Genomic DNA, 20,271 nt, shown 5'->3' with positions numbered 1-20,271 from the left:
ATCAGAAGGATGTAGAAGCCTGCTTGAATGGGCTTCCAGGGTCAAATCCAGGATGGTCTGAACATAAAAATAAATGATGATACTATGGGGTCATAAGCCATTGAATAAAACAGGAAACTACAAGTTTATATTCATAGAAATTAAAAAATGGATAAATGAAAAGCATAATGAGCAACAGATAACTTAGTTTCAAAGCACCTACCAACAAAATGCTTATCAATTACCAAAGAAGGAACTCGGCTGGGAAGAAGCCTGGCAGACACCCCTGTGCTCAAGTGATCCAAGTGTGTATCTTCACTGCAACTTCACTGGCAAACAGGATACAGTGAGAAGGGTGTGTCACTTCTGTGACATCTCTGCCAAAGGAAATCCCTGTGATATCCCATTAAATTCATGGTCTGAATTTCATCATGAGAATATACCAAACTTGGGGCGCCTGGATGGCTCAGTGGGTTAAGCCTCTTCCTTCGGCTCAGGTCACAGTCTCAAGACCCTGGAATCTGGCCCTGCGTCGGGCTCTCTGCTTGGTGGGAAGCCTGCTTTCCCCTCTCCCTCTGCCTGCCTCCCTGCCTACTTGTGAAGTCTCTCTCTCTGTGTCAAATAAATAAATAAAATCTTAAAAATATATATATATATACACCAAACTCAAGTTGAGAGCTATCCTGCAAACTCTTCAAGTGTCAAGGTCACAAAAGTAAAGGAAAGCTGAGGACTGTTCTAAACTGAAGGAGACCAAAGAGAACTGCCAACCTGATCTGCTTGCTCCTTTTGCTGTGAAGGACCTCGCCAGAACAATCAGTGCATCTTGAACTGGGCCTGCCCCTTGGATGGTGGCAATGTAACAGTGTTGTAATACACCATGGTGTAAGGTCACAGTGTAAGTACCCTGAGTTTGCTGGTGCACTGTAAAAGGGCAGTGTGCTGAAGTGCTACTTCTCAAACTCAGGTACACAGATTACCTGCAGATCTTTTAAAAATGCAGACTCAGATTCAGCTGGTCTGGGTGGAGTGTGAGATTCTGCCTGTCTAACCAGCTTCCAGGTAAGGCCCACGCTGCCTGTCTGGGACAGTAACAGTTAAGAGTTTAGGGAACCTGGGGTGATCATTTACTGTTTGCCCCCCAAATACACAGCTTCCTCCTTTTTTGGCCCCAGACTCTGGGGTTCCCTCTGGGAGCAACTGGCTCCCCTCTGCGTACCAGTTTTGGGTCAGATGGTCCTCAGTGCTCATGCAATGAAGCACGATATTGGGTGTGATCTAACCCATACCCTGGCCATTGTGAAAGGTTCAAGGCCCAGTCAGGGCCAGTGGGATGCAAGTCTAGGAGGCCTGGCTGAGCTGGCACAGCCTCAACAACAATCTTCATCTTCTGGACGCTTCCTAGAATTCCAAGCCATGCACTGGCTCAGCACTTACCTTTTGCCCTCCAACTCCTAAGGCTTCCAAAGCTTTCTGACCCCCCACATGTGATTCCACCACATGGTACCAATGTAACCTTACTTATTAGCAAACTGAATTTTTACCTGTTTCCTCGTCTATGAAATGGGATACCACCCACCTCAAAGGGTTGAGAATTGTATACTCTGATCCACATAAATAAAGCATTTTGAGCTATACCTGGTATACAGTAGATGTTCAATAAATTTTTACTTGTTCTGTTTGGCTTTTGGAACCCATGACACACCAAAAGAAAGGATGTCTCAGATCATTTTCTGTACTGAGAGTGACTTAACACAGAGTTCGGGGGTCCCAGAAGTTGAGGTCAAACATTTCGCTAGGCAATATTGTTTCCTCTGGATCCAGTTCTTGCATAGCCTATTCCATTCATACCTAACTTGCTCCCATCCTGCACTGAGTCGCCTATATAAATATATATGAAAAGGAAATAAATTAGCAACACTGTAGGTGTCCCCAGGTTCAGTTTTCACTTTCCCAGGCACTGCAAGCTCTGGCCATTGATCTGCAATCCCTTTCTACTGTCTTTATTCTACTGCCATCCTGTGGCCGACCTGTGCCACTGCAATGCTGAGGGCCAGTGTAGCTGAGCTTGCTGTGTGGTCCTCCTGGTGCCCCATGGGGCTCCTTGGGAGGAAGGCAAGGAGTGCAGTTGAAGGGTCTTCTCTAGTCCCCACCAAGAGGCAGAAGCCTGGACATGAATCACCAGTCTTGATCTGATTTCTGTTTGATGAACCTTAGGGCCACGTAGTACAGGATCATGAAGGCACCACCAATGCCAATGAGGATGAGGTAGATGGCGTAGAGCGGGTGTGAGTTCAGGCCCATGGAACTGAGGATCTGGGGACACAGACATCAGTGAGCTCCCTGAGAAAACATTCCGACGGGTGTTATCTATTTTTCAAAGGCCTTAGCTACTTACTAGGTCTCCTGGGATAGGGATGGTAAAGTTGCCGACCCCCAAGTGGTAAGTGTGCCCTTTGAACTGAATCTGCATCAGGCCTTCAAAACACCAGCGGAGAAAGGAGACTTTGGAAATCCAAGCAGGCACTGAAGACAGTGAGAGCTATGTTACTCACACAGGCTGGCCATGTGCTCCCTGGGAAGGACTCATGAACACAGGGCTCTGGAGGCTCTGCCCCAAGGAAAGCAAGGTCCCTGAGTTGGAAGGAGGGCGGGGAGAGGCCGAAAGGGCCAGAGTGACAGCTTGGGACATGGGGTGGGGTGGAGGGGGCCACGTAGCTGAGGGTGCGTCCCCACAAGTTGGATAAGTAACAATTTCAAAGAGTCATTTATGAGGTGTCCCAGCATGGGCTCAGCTTCATGGAGGCAGAGCTGAGAATCTTGAGTCCATGCCCTGATGCCATGATGCACTGAGCCAGGAGCGAGAGGAAGGAACAAGCCCAGCCTGGCTGGTCTGGAGAAGAGAGCAGCCATGGAGATGTGGGCAGGGGCAGACAGTGCCCTACAGAGAAGAGCCACACATGCTCAGATGTGAGTGCATGAAGTGTGCTGGGGACTTCAGAAGAGCAAGGTGGGGGCAACAGGGAGCTAGCCCCCCAGAGGGCCTGAGAAGAGCAGTGATATGGATTTGAACCTTACAAAGTGCCCTCTGCATGGGAGAGGGTCAAGAGGGACACAGAAGGACCAGGGTCACAGGGACCACTGTGGTGGTCTGAGACCCGACAATAAGGCCAGCCTGGGGGATCAGGCAAGTGGACATTTCAGAAAGATGTGAGAGGCAGAACTGATCTGACTCACTAGAGAATGTGGAGAGTGAGAGAGAATCAGGGGTGACCTCCAGGTATCAGCTGGGGGATAGAAGGTGCCATCTGCACCCTCTCATGGAGTCATTCTTTGACAAGCAGGACAGTTGGCTCCCAGAAAAACCAGGCTCCACTTGGCTCTAAATGGTGAGTTCTCATCCCCAGGTGAAAGCAGGCTTCATCCAGACCTAGAAGGCCTCAAAAAGCTTGGGCAAAAGAGGGGAGCAGGTCTTACCTGTCCACAGATTGTCCAAGCTTATCATGAAGCCCCCAGTGAGGTAGAAGGAGTTGTAGAGAGCGTTGCCAAAGAAGGAGGATGTATGGAATGTGGGGAGCAGGGCGGCGGCACCCAGCGCCATGATCCTACAGCAGAAGACCACCAGCCACACAAGCAGGAAGTGTAGCAGAAAGGGCTCGAGGCTCGGGTGCAGGTTGGCCAGCCAGTAGGTGGGTATTGCATAAATGATGATGTAGACGCAATGCTCCGGAAGCTCCCCTAGAATCTGCAAAGAGTAGCCCTTGCGAGGGTGTGCAGCTGGTGCCTTCACTGTCATTGTTTTTAAACGTTTAAAGATAATAACCCTCAATGATGCCAACCTCCCCTCCCACTGACCATCAGGCGGTAGCAGGAGGGCCCATGGGTGCGGGTGTGGGACCCTGAAATGTGAATTCCCTGCTGGTTTCCCTCTGCAGATGCCATGTTTGCCATCTGGGACACTTCAGAGCAGTTTCCCCCAGGGAGGCCATGTGGCCTGGTGACAAATGGCAGTCAGGCATCTGTTCTGTTTCAAGTCCCCACCCTGCCTGCCCAGACCTAACAGCTATGGGGCTTTGAGACTGCATAACTTCTCTGAGCCTCCACTTCCTGGAAATAAGTATAGTAACAGCCAGTCGGCTTCCTGGAGATGTTGTGAAATCAGAGAGGTGAAGTATGCTGGTAGTTTCTTTTTCTCTTTTTTTCTCTCTTTTTCTCCTTCCTTCCTCCCCCACCCCCCACCCTTTTTTCCCCTAAGGTTTCTGCTGACCAGAAAAGTGTCATTCCTAGTCCCACAGTACTGGTCTTCTGGTAAATGTTTTAAAAACAACATGCCTCTGAAAGTCCCCTAGCAAATGTGACATCTTTAACCCCAGATGAGGCACAGCCCTCTAGTTCAGCAAAATACTTCTCTGGAGTTTTTGTACAATGCAATGTAGCTTTCTCAGACCCCGCCCCCAACCTGGTCACTTGCTCTCAGCCCTGACCAGTCACCTTAGTAAAGAAATAGGGACCAGGAGTGTAGAGACCATCTTCCAGTTCATAGTAAAGCATTGCCCTCTCTGAATGACCTAAAAAGGGGTAGAAAAGGAGAATGAAAGTGACATTAATTTTCAGTGTTTCTGTTTTTGAATCTCTCTTAGTATAATTATAAATAGTCACATTGACTAAATGTCTTCTATTTTTAAAAAGCAGGCAGAGTTAAACCATCCTAATTTAGATGTTTGTAATTCTGTGACTTGTGCATTGCTGTCAAGAGTAATTCCTGCTATAATAGGAATGCCTAAGACTCCTGGATAATCTGCTTTCATTTGCATACTAATATTAATGTGTGAACATTAAAAACAATCATCACCTTTTGTTTTGCAATCATGGTGAAACTGTTCAGCAAACCCATTCTCCCCAGGAGTGTGGAGGAATATAGGCTGGCTTTGGACCAGCTCAGAGGAATGAACAACACCGTGTCTTCTGGCTCTTTCAGGTGTGGGTCACAAGAGAGCAAGCAACACTCACATTTGGCAATAACATCCAGGACCACGTTGAAAGGGATGAGAGCTCCAATCATGAACAAGAGGGCAGCTGTGTCCATGAAGGAGAGCTTGATGGCCCCGTGGCCATAATAGAGGAACCCAATGACCAGGGACATCAGGCAGGCCTCTGCTCCATGGATGAGGAGAGTTGGCAGGTCTCGGAAGTCGTTGAAAATCTGACGACTTAGAAGACAAAAGAGGTGCCAAGGGAACAATATATACCAGCCCTGTCACACTGGCAATGTCATTTAATCTCTGTAAGTCTCTCTTTTCTCATCTGTAGAATGGGAATAGCACTACCCCCTCACAAGGACTGTGAGACTCAAATGAGATCATTGGTGAAAGCATCTGTCTCACACTAGGTACACAATAATTTACTTTATCAACTATCAACTTACTATCAACGTATCAACTGTGCAATTTTACTTAAAGACATTATCTTATGGAAATAACCAATCAGGTGTGTAAAGAGATATGTACAAGGATTGTTGTCACAGCATTACTTGTCATAGCAAAAGCCTAAAAAAAAAAAAAAAAAGGAACATGACTATGTTCTTAGCGGGGAAGTGAATTATATTATGGAATGCGAATATTGGAATGCTGAAGAAGACCTAGTCAGATGAAAGGTAGACACCTATTCAATATGAGGCCAAAAACAAAAAAAATGGTTACAGAACAGTATGCAAAGTATGATCACATCTACGTATTAAAATGCTGCATGCACGGGAGTATCTGGAAAGAAACACACCAAACATGTGGGTCTAGTTTTTTCTGAGGGCTGATGTGACAGTAACCTTTCCTTTCCACTTGAGTTTCTCCTGTATTGTCTGAATTTTTCACCACAATCCTATGAAATTTCTCCAATCATCTGGCCAGTAAGGACATTTTAATTTTGCTTAAAGAATAAAAGTTGCAAAGAGCATTAGTGGTGGTCTTGGTGACAGTGGTTTTTAAAAATGATGCTACCTGTTGCTTTTTCCTCCAAATTCACTTTAGATAGAAAGGGCTTGTGGGACAGGGTTGGTGGTAGTGGAGTGAAATGGCAGATAATTACCGGATCAGCACGGTGAACTGCTGCATAGAGCCAGGCAGCTCAATGGGAGTTGGGGGCTGGTCGGTGTCCTGGGGGAGGGCCCGGCTGTCAAGAAGAAGGGTGTGACATGGGGTGAGGGCGTGACTGCCTTCTATAAGGAGCCACCTTATATAGCTTATATAGCTCCACCCAGAGCCACCCTGGCTTGCCTTACCTCTCTGGGCAAGTGCCCTCACCCAGCTCCCTTGCCTCGGCTCTCCACAGAAAGTCATCAAAGCCACGAACTTTTTCTCGAAACAAGGCCGCAAGGGACTGAGCCTTCTCTCTGGTGGCCACTTCCTGCTCTCTGCTTTGCCTGTCGATGCTAGTCAAGTCCACTGTAAGGAGAGGATGCGGGGCCATGGGTGGCTGGGTCTCTGTACCTGTTCACAGGTGAGGAGCTTGACGCAAGGCCAGTTCACAATGCTGGTCAGCCCTTGGGGGCTCCAGGACATGCTCTCCACTCTCTGAGAGTGGACCATGAAGTGATAAGCAGAGCAGAGAGAGGCACAGAGGCACCCAGGGTGGCCTCCCACCCTGCTGGGCCTGGCCACATCCAATTCAGGGGAAAGCCTGTTGCAGGGGAAAGGTAACACCAGAGGCCCTGTGGGCCCTGGCCCCCATCCCAACACCCAGGCTCATTATGGAGACATCCCTAGAAAAGAACGGAAAGCACTGGACCTTTGGAGCCAAAGGTCATGGCACAATTATGTCCTGGCTCCAACTCCAGCCATTTAAGAAACTTGAGATGAGGACTCAGCCTCCCCGGTGTTCCTGCCCATGGGGAGAAGGTGGGCTGGCCATGAGACAGTTGGGCACTCTGGGAACCAGGAAGTTCTAGTTCTCACTGTAAATTAGTAATTTGGCTCCATCAGCAAGCTGTCTAAAAGGGAAGAGTGTTTTGGCCAGAGGGTGTCCAAGTCTGGACAATTCTAAGTAGAGCTGTTGCTGCTCTGAAGGCTGCTCAACACCCACCTCCGTACTATTTCTGGGGAGCATCTGGGAACCCCAGCCACAGCTCTACTCTCATGGGGCTCCTGTATGTCAGAAAGGCACACCACCCAAACATAACCAGGGCCCTCCTGAGCCCAGTTTTACTCCAGGCCGGAGTGTGGCTCACCTCCCACTATTCCCCCTCTTAACCTCTGTCTCTTCCTTCCTGCCATTTTCATGACATGTCCTAGGGCAGGATAATGTCTAGGAGGAGTCTTGTAAAATGCAATATTCTCCTTAGTGTGTAGGCCTGTAGCTCAGAACACCAGACTCTCTGGGTACTACCAGGCCCTGTACCCCAGATTGGTAGGTGGTAGGCAAGAGCCCCCCCTCCCCAAATGATAACAGTATAAAGAAAAAGGTTTTTTTCAGGTCTGTTGTGGACATTTGGCTTCTAGTAACCCCTCTCTGGGGTTACTGCACATTGCTCCCTTTGGCCAGGATGACAGGTGCCCTGTGAGTTCACACAGTGTGAGTGCACACGGGCTGCAGGCTGGAGAGAGTGGCCTGTCCTCCTGGGGGGTGGGGGGATGGATGTTGGATGCTGGGAGGAGGATGTGGGCCAAGGGCCAGGAGTTAGGATGGGAGGCCAGATACACTGGCTATGAGTCCCAATTTTGCACCTTACAAGTTCTCTGCAAGGGGTTTAACTTTTCAGGCTTTGATCTTCTCATTTGTAAGGACGGAGATGACCCTGGCAGGGCTGTGAGAGTCCAAGGGAAACCTTCTGGAGCTTGGTGCCTTTGGGACCAGTGTCTACCCTTAAGGACATGGTCCCTGTTGTCATGGTTATTGGTGACGCCCTTGCCACACTGGAGTATCTTGGGAGGAAGCCAGGAGCTCCAGGTGACAAATTAGACAAGCCACAGCTCCCGTCTCCCCCAATGCTGGTGAAGCTGTGTGGCCTGGCCAGCAGCCATGACACTCCATGACACTCCTCAGCATTCAGGATCCAGGCATCTGCTTTCAGGTCAGGCACCTATAAAGACAACTGCCTCCCCAGGAATGAAGGAATTGGCTTACCCTATGCTGAGAGCTCAGAACCCCAGGCAGAAAGGCCTCTCTGGGTTGACCCAACAATTTTCCTACCCAGAGATTCACTGACCAGGACCTCCAAATGGCTCTGAGCTCCTGTTCCCTGGGCCCCTCTCTCCCACCCAGTGCCTTCAGGCTCTCTGCCTCTGTGAGGGCACCAGGGCACGGCTTTAAGATTTCCTGGTGGCCTCCTGACCTTGGGAACCCTAAGTTTCCCTACAGAGTCTGAATAAAGACCACAATTCTAGAAACTGGTCCAAACCTTCCTGGATTCTATCTCCTCCAGCCACTGGAATTCTCCTAGAATTCTCCTAGGCTTCTTATCCATTGTGCGCAGGAGAAATCTGCCTTTTTTTTTTTTTTTTTTTTAAGATTTTATTTATTTTTATTTGACAGAGAGAGATTACAAGTAGGCAGAGAGGCAGGCAGAGAGAGAGAGAGAGAGAGAGAGGAGGAGGAGGAGGAAGCAGGCTCCCCGCTGAGCAGAGAGCCCGATGCGGGACTCGATCCCAGGACCCTGAGGTCATGACCTGAGCCGAAGGCAGCGGCTTAACCCACTGAGCCACCCAGGCGCCCGAGGAGAAATCTGCTTTATTTGGGCCTTTTGTTTCTAGCATTTGATACCTGGCAAAGGGACACACGTTCTATAGCCGCTGTGCCCGCCCCCCTCCTAGGCCCTGCTCCCCCGAAGCCTCTGAGCTTCCCTCCCGGAATCTCTCCACCAGACCCTGGCGGGGTTCGGTGGGCGGAGGCGCTGCCCGGCAACTCACCGTAGAAGTCGGCAGGGTTGCTGTAGCGAGGACAGGGGTGGCCGATGGCTGTGAAGTATTGCACCATGTGCTGGGCTGCCCCGAAGTAGATGGTGCTGCCGGACGTCATCAGGAGGACCAAATCAAACAGCCTGAAGATGTCCGACCGAGGCTGGTGGAGGGAGATGAGCACCAACCGGTTGCCTTTGGCCAGCCGGGACAGGGTTTTCACCAGGTTGTGGGCCGTGAAGCTGTCGAGCCCGGAGGTGGGCTCATCCAGGATGAGGATTCCTTTCCAGCGGAGAGAGGGGCCTCGTGAGCCAGTGGGACTCCGGCTGGCCGGGCCGGAGCCCGGTGAGCGCCGCGGCCCCACCTCGCGCGCTCACCTGGATTCCACAGCAGCTGCACCCCGATGCTGACTCTGCGCCGCTCGCCGCCCGACACGCCCCTCACGTACGCGTTGCCCACACGCGTGTTGGCGCACTGGCGCAGGCGCAGCTCGGCGATCACGTCGTCCACCTGCGGAGAATGGCTGGCTTTTATTTTTATTTTATTTTATTTTTTTTTAAAGATTTTATTTATTTGACAGAGAGAGATCACAGTAGGAGAGAGGAAGGGAAGAGATCACAGAGAGGGGAAGGGAAGCAGGCCCCCTGCTGAGCAGAGAGCCCGATGTGGGACTCGATCCCAGGACCCTGAGATCATGACCTGAGCCGAAGGCAGCGGCTTAACCACCTGAGCCACCCAGGCGCCCCGAATGGCTGGCTTTTAGACGCCCCGCGGTGCGCCTGGCTCGGGGCCACGTGGGTGTTGTCCCCCAGCGCAAAGCGCCTGCCCTTCTGAATGGGTTTGTGCGCCAGCCTTCACTGGCCCACGCTGTGTTTGTTCCCACATTCTTTCCGCTTGCCCTGAGAGGATCCCACGTGCAGGCCGTGGCGCCATGTTGGAAATGTGGGCGCGCCCTGGGGACAGGACAGCTGGGCTCCCTGCCCACCCGGAAGACAGGAGAACAGGTAGATTGAGACGCCTCACACATTCTTCCCTGTGCCATGGAGGGAACTGGCCAGGGCCCGGGCGGCTAACAGAGGGTTGTGGGGGTTTAAAGGTAGCCTGAGGGCCAGGCTGAGCGAACGGTTGGAAGGATGGTGAGCTGGGAGGCTCGAAGTCGACCTGGAGCTGGGCCCTGAGGCAGGGAGGGAGAGTGGGAGAGGGGAAGGATGTCATGATTACTTGGGGTCACCAGGATCAGGTAGTTACCCTTTCGTCGCGCTGAGCCTGGGAGAAGGTTCTGGGCAGGCGTAGCTGGGCAACAAAAGCCAGGGTCTCACGGACGGTTAGGTTAGGGAGCAGCTGGTCGTGCTGGCGCACGTGGGCCACATGCTTCCTCACCAGCTGAGGCGTGCTGGGCTGCCCATTGATCCAGATTTGGCCTGACTTAATTTTGCCGCCGTGGTCCCTCCCGGTGATCACGTCCAGCAAAGAGGCTCTCCCACAGCCTGTGAAGCCACCATAGACATTCTGAGAGCAGAGGTGTGGGGGCCAACCTGGAAGCCACGGCAGCCCACACACTCTCCAGCCACCCTGGACTGCTCTGTCCTTGCAGCAGTGACCAGCCCCCAGGGAAAGTGGCACAGCTTTCGGACCCGAATGGGGCAGTCCCAACACCTGGAGCTCCAGGCCTCTCACCTGCAGCCAATTTGATACCGTTGAGGCGCTGGAGGCACATGGACGCTGGGGGTTCAAGCCATTTAGCCAGGGGCTGCATGGCAGGAGAGGGCTGGAGTCCTGGCCCTGGCTGCGTCTGAAGTAGATGCCTCTTTCCACCTCTAATAAGCCCATTTCTTTATCAAGTAGTACTAGTGTTAATTGCCCCATGAAGCTTAGCCATTCTTGGGTGGTAAAAGTGCCAGCAACCTTTGGCTCAGAAGCTGGCTTTGTGGGAAAGACTAATTTTGGAGAATTAATAGGGTGTTTTAAAAAAATATTTGTTTATTTTAGAGGGAGAGAAGGTGTGGGCTGGAGGGCAGGGGGAGAGGGAGGGAATCTCAAGCAGACTCTCAGCTGAGAGAGGAACCCAGCATGGGTCTTGACCTCACAAATAGGGTGTTTTTTAAAAATGCAAAACTGGAACTTACTTTCAGAAATAAGGAGGAAAAAAATAGAGGAATAATAGATGTGGACATGATTTTAAAACTAAACCACAGTATACATGTGTATTTCTCTATATTTGTCTTTCTCCTGTTTTAATCTGTGGTACTTTTTACTCTCTAGAAAAAGTGATCTGTTGCCCTAAGTTAACACCATCCCCCTCTGAGTGACAGTGATTGCTATTGATTTGGGGAAGTGTCTGATTGGATCAGGTTTCCAGAAGCGTTTGATGAGACTCTTTGACAGCCATTTAAGCTGTGAATGCCAGTTGGGCTGTAGCTGTGAGAACACTGCAGACAGCTAGGGATGACGCTCTGCCCCATTCCCCCCATATGAGGGTTTGGTTTCTTTACTATCAGTTTCTTTCAGAGAGCAATTTTAAAAAAAAGTTTTTATTTTTTTGAGAGAGAGAGCACAAGCTGAGCATGGACCCCAACATGGGGCTCCATCCCAGGACCCTGGGACCATGACCCAAGCCAAAATCAGACACTCAACCTACTGAGCCACCCAGGTGCCCCTCAGCAAATTTTGCAACTTGTTTTCAAACAGGGAAGAGCCAATACACAAATGTAACCACATCTCCTTGCCATACACACATGCTTCTTGCAAGAAGCCCCATGCCTCCAGTGCAAAAAAACAAAACTCAAGAAGCCTCCCCACTAATCCTTACGCTTACTGACCAGAGGTTCTCACAGTAGAAAGGGACTTGCATGCCACCTCCAAGTTACACCTCATTCAAGGTCCCTGAGAACATAAGTAGAGTAAAATATTCAGAGAAACCAGAGTGGAGTGCTCTGGTCCTGCTCCCTATCCAGCCTCAGATATTAGATGCAGGATCAGAGATAGCTGGGGACTTTGTCAACATTCATAGGTAAAATGAGATTCCCAATCAGGAGTTCAAAGACCACATTTCATAAACATTTTATGAGAGGTATGAGTGGCCTTTCCAGTGGAGATTGCCTAGTGAAACTGGGCAGACCTGCAGACCAGAAGACAACACCAAAGGCATTCAAGGGCCTTATAAGATAGCAGGAGTCTCCAATTAAATACATTAATTCATTGGAAAACACATTTGTTACTACTACTGATTCTGCAGAAGCAGCCAAAGTATCTGGAGCAACGTTTTTATTTATTATAAATTATGTTGAGCATTCATCCATTCTTTGTTTCATTCTTAATTTCTTAAGCGGAGTAAGAACCACAGGATGTATAATTGATAAATCTTTCTAAGAAATCATTTAGGGGGATCTGGGTGGCTCAGTTGGTTAAGCAACCAACTATTGATTTTTTGGTTCAGGTCTACGGCCATACCACCCTGAACGCGCCCGATCTCGTCTGATTTTTTGGTTCAGGTTATGTTCTCAGGGTCCTGAGATTGAGCCCCTTGGCAGCAGGTTTCACACTCAGTGGGGAGTTTATTTGAGGTTCCTCCCCCCTCCCCTCTCTCTCAAATAAATAAATCTTAAGAAATCACTTAAATAATTTCAGTCAAATAAACTTGAAGCTAAATAACATTGAGCCTAGAGTCAGAAGTCCTGGAGACTACTCAGTTTCTCTGAACTTCACTTTCCTAAGGGATGCTAACAGCTCTCAGGGCAAGTGTAGTGAGTATTAATTGTGATGACTCTGAGGCTTAGTGGAAGTGCCTCCACAGGGCCCACATATTCCCCAGATTCTCAGTTCATGAAGGAAAAAGCATATAGGACATAAAAACTACCAGGAGTTACCAAAATAAAATTGGCCTATGAAGTGTCTCTTGTTTTCTTGTTCAGATCAATTATAGAGGCAGGGCCAAAAGTGGGCAGGACTTGACCTGTGGGTGTTATTTAAGTTACAAAGTGCATTGGCACACATTATCTTATTTGATCTTCGGTTAGATAATAAATAGAATTTCCCTATCAGAAGACTAAAAATTTGGAGATGTTCAAAAGTTCAGTAATCTTTACTTCTGGAAATGATTAATTAAAAGGTATAACATGTTCTCACACCATGTAAGAGAGAAATGCCCTGATCTGGGAATCAGAAGATCAAAGTTCTAGTTCCAACTCTGCATGAGATATATGTTCTTAGGTGAATCACTCACCTTTTCTAGACTTTAGTCTGCCTATTTGTCAAATGAAGGTGTGCACGTGTTGAGGGGAGACAGGAGGATACTCTAGAGATATTGATGACTGAAAATACTGATAATTTAAAAACCTTCCTTTAAAGAGGCTTCCAAACTGGTAAGGAGAAAGAAAGATAGAATACACTGGAGAGAGTAAACTTTGTTCTCCAAGACTCCATTCACCTTTGGCATTGTATAAGTTTGTTTAGCCTGTGGAAGTGACTCTGAGGCACTCCAAGAATCTGGATCTTTGCAAGTGTTTGAAGCCTACACTAAGACTTAGAGAGCCTCTCTGAGAAGTGGGAATTGCAGCAGGGGCTGTGCCTACCGGGTCGTAGGGCAACAGTGAGTGAATGTCCCTGGTGGTGGAGGAGTCCCCTGACAAGAACATTGAATTCTGGAGCTGACTGATGATCTTGGAAAGGTTGTTGCTTTGTCTCAATATAGGTGTTAACTAGGGACCAGGCCCTGGCTACCGCTTCAAGAGGCATATTTGTGATTCATAATGATGGCAACTGCCTGAGAGATAGTAAATGGAGGAACTGGGATTTGAATCCAGGTTTGTCTGACCCAGAACCTGTGCTCTCACCCACTCTGCTCTGCTGTTCTACTCATCAGCAAGGGTTCTGTGAGGAGCATCCATCTTTCTGAGGGACTGGTCTGCTTTCCAGGAGAGACCAAACCCATTGCCTCACTATTTGCCCTTAGTGGTACCTGAGCTCCCTATGATGGCCAGCATCTGCCCACTTCTCACTTTGAAGCTCAGGTTTTGGATGCCCAGATCACAAGAATCCTTGTGAGATGTCCAAGGCATCTTGAACTGAGCCAGCTTCTTAAACCAGGGCACCTGGGAGTCCATATCGACCTGTGGGGAAACATTGGAAGGTTCCTCAGAGAGCTGAGTGGTCAGAGGGTTTCACCTTTCACTTCTATTCACCTCTATATAGGATACACAACAGGTTGAGGGGCCCATGCCCAGGTTCTATCAAGCATGAGTTTGGCGCCTCTGCCAAGACCCTGTGCTGAGAACCTGAAGCTTCTATTTCCAAGTCTGAAATTGAGACATGGGAAGCAAGTACAACAGCAGAACAGAAAGGAAAATACAACATAAAGCAAAATGATGTCTTCACTTAAGGATAATAATTTATTAATGATTTATTAAGGGTTTACCATGTACAAGGCATTGTGTAAATCTCTTTCAAGTTCACACAGCTAATGAGTGGCAGAGCAGAGAAAGGTTATGGTGTGCCTCATTAGCTTGTTCTAACATATATTTACAGGAAGCCTGGGTTGGACCTCTGAGGTTCAGTATTGCATCCCCCTGCATGTTCCATTTGGACCAACTGGGGTCTGCCAGGTGGGTCTGGGAAATGGAAGGCTTGAATCTGACCAGAGGTACACTGAAAGCCTCTGAAAGGCCAGCAGTCCTTGCATTCTGGATGTCTTATTAGTTCAAGGGACAGTATATTTTGCAAACAAATAATAATAAAATGTAAAGTGGTGAAACCTGAAGTCTGTAGAATGGTGTCATGGTATTGTTAATTTCTTAGTTTTGTTTGTTTTCCACTGGGTAATGCAAGATGTTAACATATTAGGGGAAGTTGGGCAAAGGGTATATGGAAACTCTTTACCATTTTTTAAAGATTTTATTTATTTATTTGACAGGCAGATCACAAGTAGTCAGAGAGGCAGGCAGAGAGAGGGGGGAAGCAGGCTCCCCACTGAGAAGAAAGCCCGATGCGGGGCTCAATCCCAGGACCCTGAGATCATGACCTGAGCTGGAAGCAGAGGCTTAACCCACTGAGCCACCCAGGGGTCCTTCTTTACTATTTTTGTAAAGTCTAAAATTATTCCAAAATCTGAAGTTAAAAAAAGTTTGAAGTTTTTTTCTCCCCCACAGTTCACATAATTTATTTTTTTTTTTTAAAGATTTTATTTATTTATTTGACAGACAGAGATCACATAGGCAAAGAGGCAGGCAGAGAGAGAGGGGGAAGCAGGCTCCCCGCTGAGCAGAGAGCCCGATGTGGGGCTCGATCCCAGGACGCTGAGATCATGACCTGAGCCAAAGGCAGAGGCTTCAACCCACTGAGCCACCTAGGCGCTCCTCACATAATTCATGTTTTAACAAAGGTTTCGTTCTCTTAGCCTATCAACCTCCAGCTATGTTATGTGTAGTTGAGGGCGTTCCTGTACATTCACTCAACATATGAGGCATTAACATGGCCGGCATGGGCTCACCCTTCAGTTCTCACTTGGAGGATCATTTGGCCTTCTCTGCCCACTCCTCCCACTTCTCCTCAGGTGTGCTTCTACCTGGTAGCTGAGATCTTGGACCTCCAAGGTGTTGGACTGGCCACTGTAGGTGAAGTATAGGCTGTTGTCACTTTCGGAGGAGAACAAGCTGTCCTGGAGGCCCTGCTGGAAGACATGACAGGTGAGGGGTTCCTTCAAAAGCTGCTGAGCACTTAAGAGAAAACGGAGGAGACCCAGGAGGTGAGAGCAGCAACTAGTGTGGTTGAGATTGAGAACTGGAAAACATGCATTTGGGCAGGTGGATCCCAAGGGCTATGAGAAAATAGGAGCATCCGTGAGTGCGAATTTGTCCTTCCCTGCAGAGGGTGTTTTGGGACTTCTCTCCAGCACAGCTCCTGGCTCTAGAAAACTCAGTCTCAAGATTGGTGGAGCCTGGACCCAGGCAGCCTATGATGGACAAGACTCAGACTCTGGACTGGAGAGAGCTTTGTGAGCTTCTGTGCTCTGGGGGCACCTGAGCTGGGGGCTGGCCTAAAATTTTTCTTTCCTGCGTCTGGCTTATTATCTCCTAATGCCAAACAGAATGCAATGTACCCGACATGTGAGAGGAAATAGATATCAAAAAGCTAATGCTCAATATTTGGAAGACACCATCCTTGGAAAAGTTGCATTTTATTCTAATGATGAGTTTAGCACAACACAGCCATTCAGAATGCTGTTGGGAGGTTTCAGAAGAAGTCCCTGTCATTGTCATGGTCATCATCATCATCTTGCTGTTGTTGGAGTGATCCTATATTTGTATATCAGTTAAATCAGTGTTTCATGGGATCAGCTGATATCTTTGGTATTAGCCATCAGCAGATCTGAATTCCTTCTATTTTATCAGTTCAATCATTTAAATCATTGAGGTCCCCCAAAAGAACAACCTGTCTAGAAAAGTTTCTATTTTTTTTTTAAGATTTTATTTATTTATTTGTTAGAGTGAGAGAGAAAGAGCACAGGCAGGCAGAATGGCAGGCAGAAGCAGAGGGAGAAGCAGGCTTCCCGCGGAGCAAGGAGCCTGATGCGGGACTCAATCCCAGGACCCTGGGAATATGATCCGAGCCAACCGAACCACCCAGCCGTCCCGAAAGGTTTCTATTTTTCTATTTTTATTTATTTTTTTATTTTTAAAGATTTTATTTATTTATTTGACAGAGATCACAAGAAGGCAGAGAGGCAGGAAGAGAGAGAAAGAGGGAAGCAGGCTTCCTGCTGAGCAGAGAGCCCGATACGGGGCTTGATCCCAAGACCTTGAGATCATGACCTGAGCAGAAAGCAGAGGCTTTAACCCACTAAGCCACCCAGGTGCCCCTATTTTTCTATTTTTAAATGCATAACATTTTTCTTTCTTTTTTTAGTGCAGGATAAAGCGTATTTATTAACAAGTTCCAGTTGACTCCGATCTTTTTCCCAAGAGCTGCTCTTCTCATACTGACGTGTTCTTCAATCAAGCGTCCAGTACTTACTCGGAGCCCATATCACTCTTTTCAGTCTTGGGTTTGGATGTGACAAAGATGGTTTCTGAGAAGCTTAGCTTTTTTTCTTTTTAATTGAGGTAAAATTGGTATATAACATTATATTAGTTCAGGTATACAGCACAACAATTCCAAATTTGTGTACACTGCAAAATGGTCACTACACTATATCTAGTCACCATCTGTCACCATGCAAAGAAGCTTAGGTTTTAATGAATGGGACAGGTGGTTAGGATGGAGCATGACAGGCTAGGTATAGAGGCAAGCTGACCTAAAGCATCCATTCAGGGTATATTTTACACTGTGTACACAATGCCTACCTGTGCTTTGTGTGAAAATAAACTGACTTATGACTTATGTGAAAATAACATCCAAAAGTCTCTGTCAGACTTCGCTGTAGTAGTGGAGGTCAGAGGTCCTCTGAAAGGATGTTCCAGCCCCAAGAGAAAGGAGGGAAATCAGTATAGGCGATAGTCTATGGCAGCAGCCTCTGAGTAAGTAGTCCCTAGAGTTCGACAGCAGTATGGAAACAACAGACCATAGCTACTTATCTTGTCTGATGTTAGAACTATTACCATAAAGATCCTAAATTATACAGGAAAAAAATGGGAAAGATGAATGCCTCATTTAGCAGAAGGGCGATCTCTGGGGAACAGAGAAGAATGCAGGAGAGAGGTTACAGAGAAAGGCGAAGAGAGCGAGCCTCAGAGCTCTTGGTAATTAGTGGTGCGTACGTGAGGGTTCATTATTCTATATTCTGATGTGTCTGAAACATTTTAAAACATGTTTTCCAAGTGAGAGTGAGAGAGCAAGTAGAACTCCAGAATACTTCTGCCACCTTGCCTCTTAGTTGTCAGTACATCTAAGGCAGGAGCTGGCCGTGGAGATGGAGGAGGGCCCAGGGTCTGTGACCTCAAAGATGGAGAAGGAGATCTCTCTTGGGGGAGATTGAGGGCAGCTGAGAAAGGTGCTGCATTCCAGGCAGGTTCAGCTCTGCACCAGCCATCTAGAGACTACCTTCCTGGAGCTGCACAGGCAGGGAAAATTTCAGAGGAAGAATTCGTTGCTGGGTTGGGGGCAGCCTCTGTTCCATTTTGAAATATTTCCTTGGCCCCAGGAAGGATTTATTAGACTCTTCCTGAGGTTTTGACAAATCCTCTGTATTTTTCAAATACTTAAATATCTATTCAGCTGACATCTTAATCAGTATAACTGTCAGAACATCACTTGAATTTCTGACAGGTGACACCCAAAAAAAGCAAAAGCAGTTTTATTTGTAGGTAACCTGCTTGGCTCCTGCTGGGCTACATTGTAATTTCTCCTTGTATTAACTTCTGATCAAATTCCTGAGTCAGAAGCATAGATTAGAAAGGAACTCTGGGAGCACAGAGCCCAAGTTCCTTATTCTAAGTTGAGGAATCCATGCCCTTGAGTAGTGATGGCCCTGAGGACTCCATGCCTGGTAGAAACATGCAGGGTTTATTCCTGGTTGAGAGGGTGAGCCTGGGCCTTTACTAAAATGGTCAGACCAGATCTCACATATCTTTGCCCTGAGGACTGGGGCCCTCTTGGGCTCTGCTTCTGCCCAGGGACTGAGGAGTCTGTGGGCCAAGGACACTTGCCACTCCAGGCACCCCAGGCCAGAGGGCCAGTTGTCTGTGGAGTGTGAATGCAATGTGGATAGGCAGGATGGTATGACCACATAGGGGTGTGTGAGTCATGAGTAGATCTAGGGTTGGGCAGAGAAGGGGGAACAGGCTGTAGCTTGGGCTGGGAGCTGGCACCCCTATGCCCGCACATTATAACTGCTGCTCCACAATTTCCTAGAATTTCTGAATTTACACCTGATCTTTCAGGATGTGAGGAAGGTATGTCCAGAAGACAGAAACTGTTTTCAAGTGCTTAGCTTGATTGATAATTTTAAAACCTCTAGACATAAGATATGTAGCCCTCATTCTGTTGTTCCAGATGCCTTAAATGTTGGGGGTAGATTGTCACTTGGAACCTTGAGTAAGAGGATTGGAGAAAAGGAAACTGGAAACAGTAGGCATTCCTGGATGTTGGATTTGGGCATTTGTTTGCATTCCATGCTGTGGTGGCCGAATTGTCAGACCTTTTCGGCAGAAAGCGTCCCCAAAGCCACCGCTGACTTTATATCATATTCAGGCCATGAACACTGCAGTCTCAGCCCTAGGAGTCATTTCTTGGCAAGGACCGGCTGTGTTTGCACATCAGAAGTGGCTGTTTGTCATGGCTGCAGAGTGAACTAGGAACGTGCTGGGTAGAAGTCACATCCTAGCAACTCAGGGCCAGACTAGGTGACTTGTGGCCTTCCCTGTTGGGTGTGGAGTCCTTAGACCTTCTCGTCTTTCCCTCCTCTCCATGGCAGGCAAAGACAGCAAGCTGGTCTGGGGTGGGGTGGAGATAGAGGGTGGGCTCTGCTCTATTTCCATCTTCCAATTTAGCATCCTGCTTCAAATCCAACCCACACCCTGATTTTAGCCAAAGGCCATTTCTCAAGTAAACATTTCTCATGTAAGATAAGGGTGGAGAACTTGTGCCCCAACCTCTTGTCCCCCTGGCTGCCCTCTGTCCCTTCTAGCTCTCTCTGGGGTCTTATGTTTGCCTGTTGTAGCCATGTTTGTGCATAAATTCTCATGTTCCCATAGAAGTCACCTGCCATCCTATCTCAGCAGTTTAGAGCAGCGGACTCTGAGCTTGACAGACACACAGATGAAGGAGACACTGCAGAGTCCCTGGTATGTGTGAAAACATTTCTGCTTTGGAGTCTCATTCAGAAAAAGCTACATCAGCCCAAGTCACAAACAGGAACATCATTTCCTTGTAGGAGCGTTTCTTCATGTAGGAAGTGACCTCAGAGGCCCCCTACCCATCCCCTAAATCCCTTCCCCTCAGCCCTTTGATGCCCAGGAAATAGAGTCCTGCTGCCATGTTCTCCCTCTCCTTGTGGTCCTGGTCGAGTTAAAACAAAGTTCCTGAGGGAGGAAAGAAAGGTCCCATTTGCTCCCGCCCCCCATGACTGAGGTGACTGCCCATCACTCACAGAAGCATCCTGGGGAGCAGCCCTGTTCCACAGTCCTCTCTTCTCTGAGGCCTTCTCAGCCATGGGGCCCCGTGGTGTCTGTGCCCCTCTGCTGCAGCTTCCTTTCCACCTCAGTGGCTACCGGACAGCACCAGTGTATTGTCTTTCTCAGGGCTGGGTAGTCTCTGGCCTTGGTTCAGTACGCCTCTCTCCTAGCACTCCTCCCAGGCTGGCCCTCCTACAAACACAGGCTGTGTGTTCTGCCCACTGCCAAGATAGCACACACACTCTGGGTAAAGGTACATCAGATAATGGCATCCGTGGCCAAACTCCAGTCCCGCTGTTGGA

At 48.3% G+C, this 20,271-nt stretch overlaps 1 protein-coding gene across 4 annotated transcripts; it reads right to left on the bottom strand.

Moving 5' to 3' along the window:
- Positions 1–1,634: 1,634 nt before the first annotated feature.
- On the bottom strand, positions 1,635–20,227 carry ABCG8 (ATP binding cassette subfamily G member 8). 4 transcript variants are annotated; one of them, XM_082746944.1, is made up of 13 exons: positions 19,945–20,145; positions 15,424–15,528; positions 13,822–13,972; positions 10,113–10,351; positions 9,242–9,374; positions 8,877–9,146; positions 6,254–6,416; positions 6,061–6,144; positions 4,990–5,189; positions 4,471–4,547; positions 3,457–3,724; positions 2,378–2,505; positions 1,635–2,295 (listed from the first exon to the last, which is right to left on the bottom strand). In XM_082746944.1, exons 1-13 carry the CDS (start codon positions 20,005–20,007, stop codon positions 2,158–2,160), a joined length of 2,019 nt encoding a protein of 672 aa, XP_082603070.1. In that variant the 5' UTR covers positions 20,008–20,145; the 3' UTR covers positions 1,635–2,157. The 4 variants fall into 4 exon arrangements, with proteins under 4 accessions (XP_082603070.1, XP_082603071.1, XP_082603072.1 ...); XM_082746945.1 differs by having other exon boundaries at positions 15,424–15,525; XM_082746946.1 differs by lacking the exon at positions 19,945–20,145 and having other exon boundaries at positions 15,349–15,441.
- Between the last annotated feature and the right edge of the window lie 44 nt (positions 20,228–20,271).

This window comes from Mustela nivalis (genome assembly GCF_964662115.1).
Source record: "Mustela nivalis genome assembly, chromosome: 8".
NCBI classification, from domain to species: Eukaryota; Metazoa; Chordata; class Mammalia; order Carnivora; family Mustelidae; genus Mustela; species Mustela nivalis.
The sequence above is the reverse complement of the archived record's forward strand: the minus strand, read 5'-3'. Positions and strand labels throughout refer to the sequence as shown.

Coding starts and splice junctions, on each gene's coding strand:
- ABCG8 (XM_082746944.1), bottom strand. CDS start 20,007: ATGGCTGAGAAGGCCTCAGAGAAGAGAGGACTGTGGAACAGGGCTGCT. Junction 13,973..15,423: donor TCCAAGATCTCAGCTACCAG/GTAGAAGCACAC, acceptor GTTTCCCCACAG/GTCGATATGGACTCCCAGGT. Junction 4,548..4,989: donor CCTGGATGTTATTGCCAAAT/GTGAGTGTTGCT, acceptor ACCCCTTTTTAG/GTCATTCAGAGAGGGCAATG.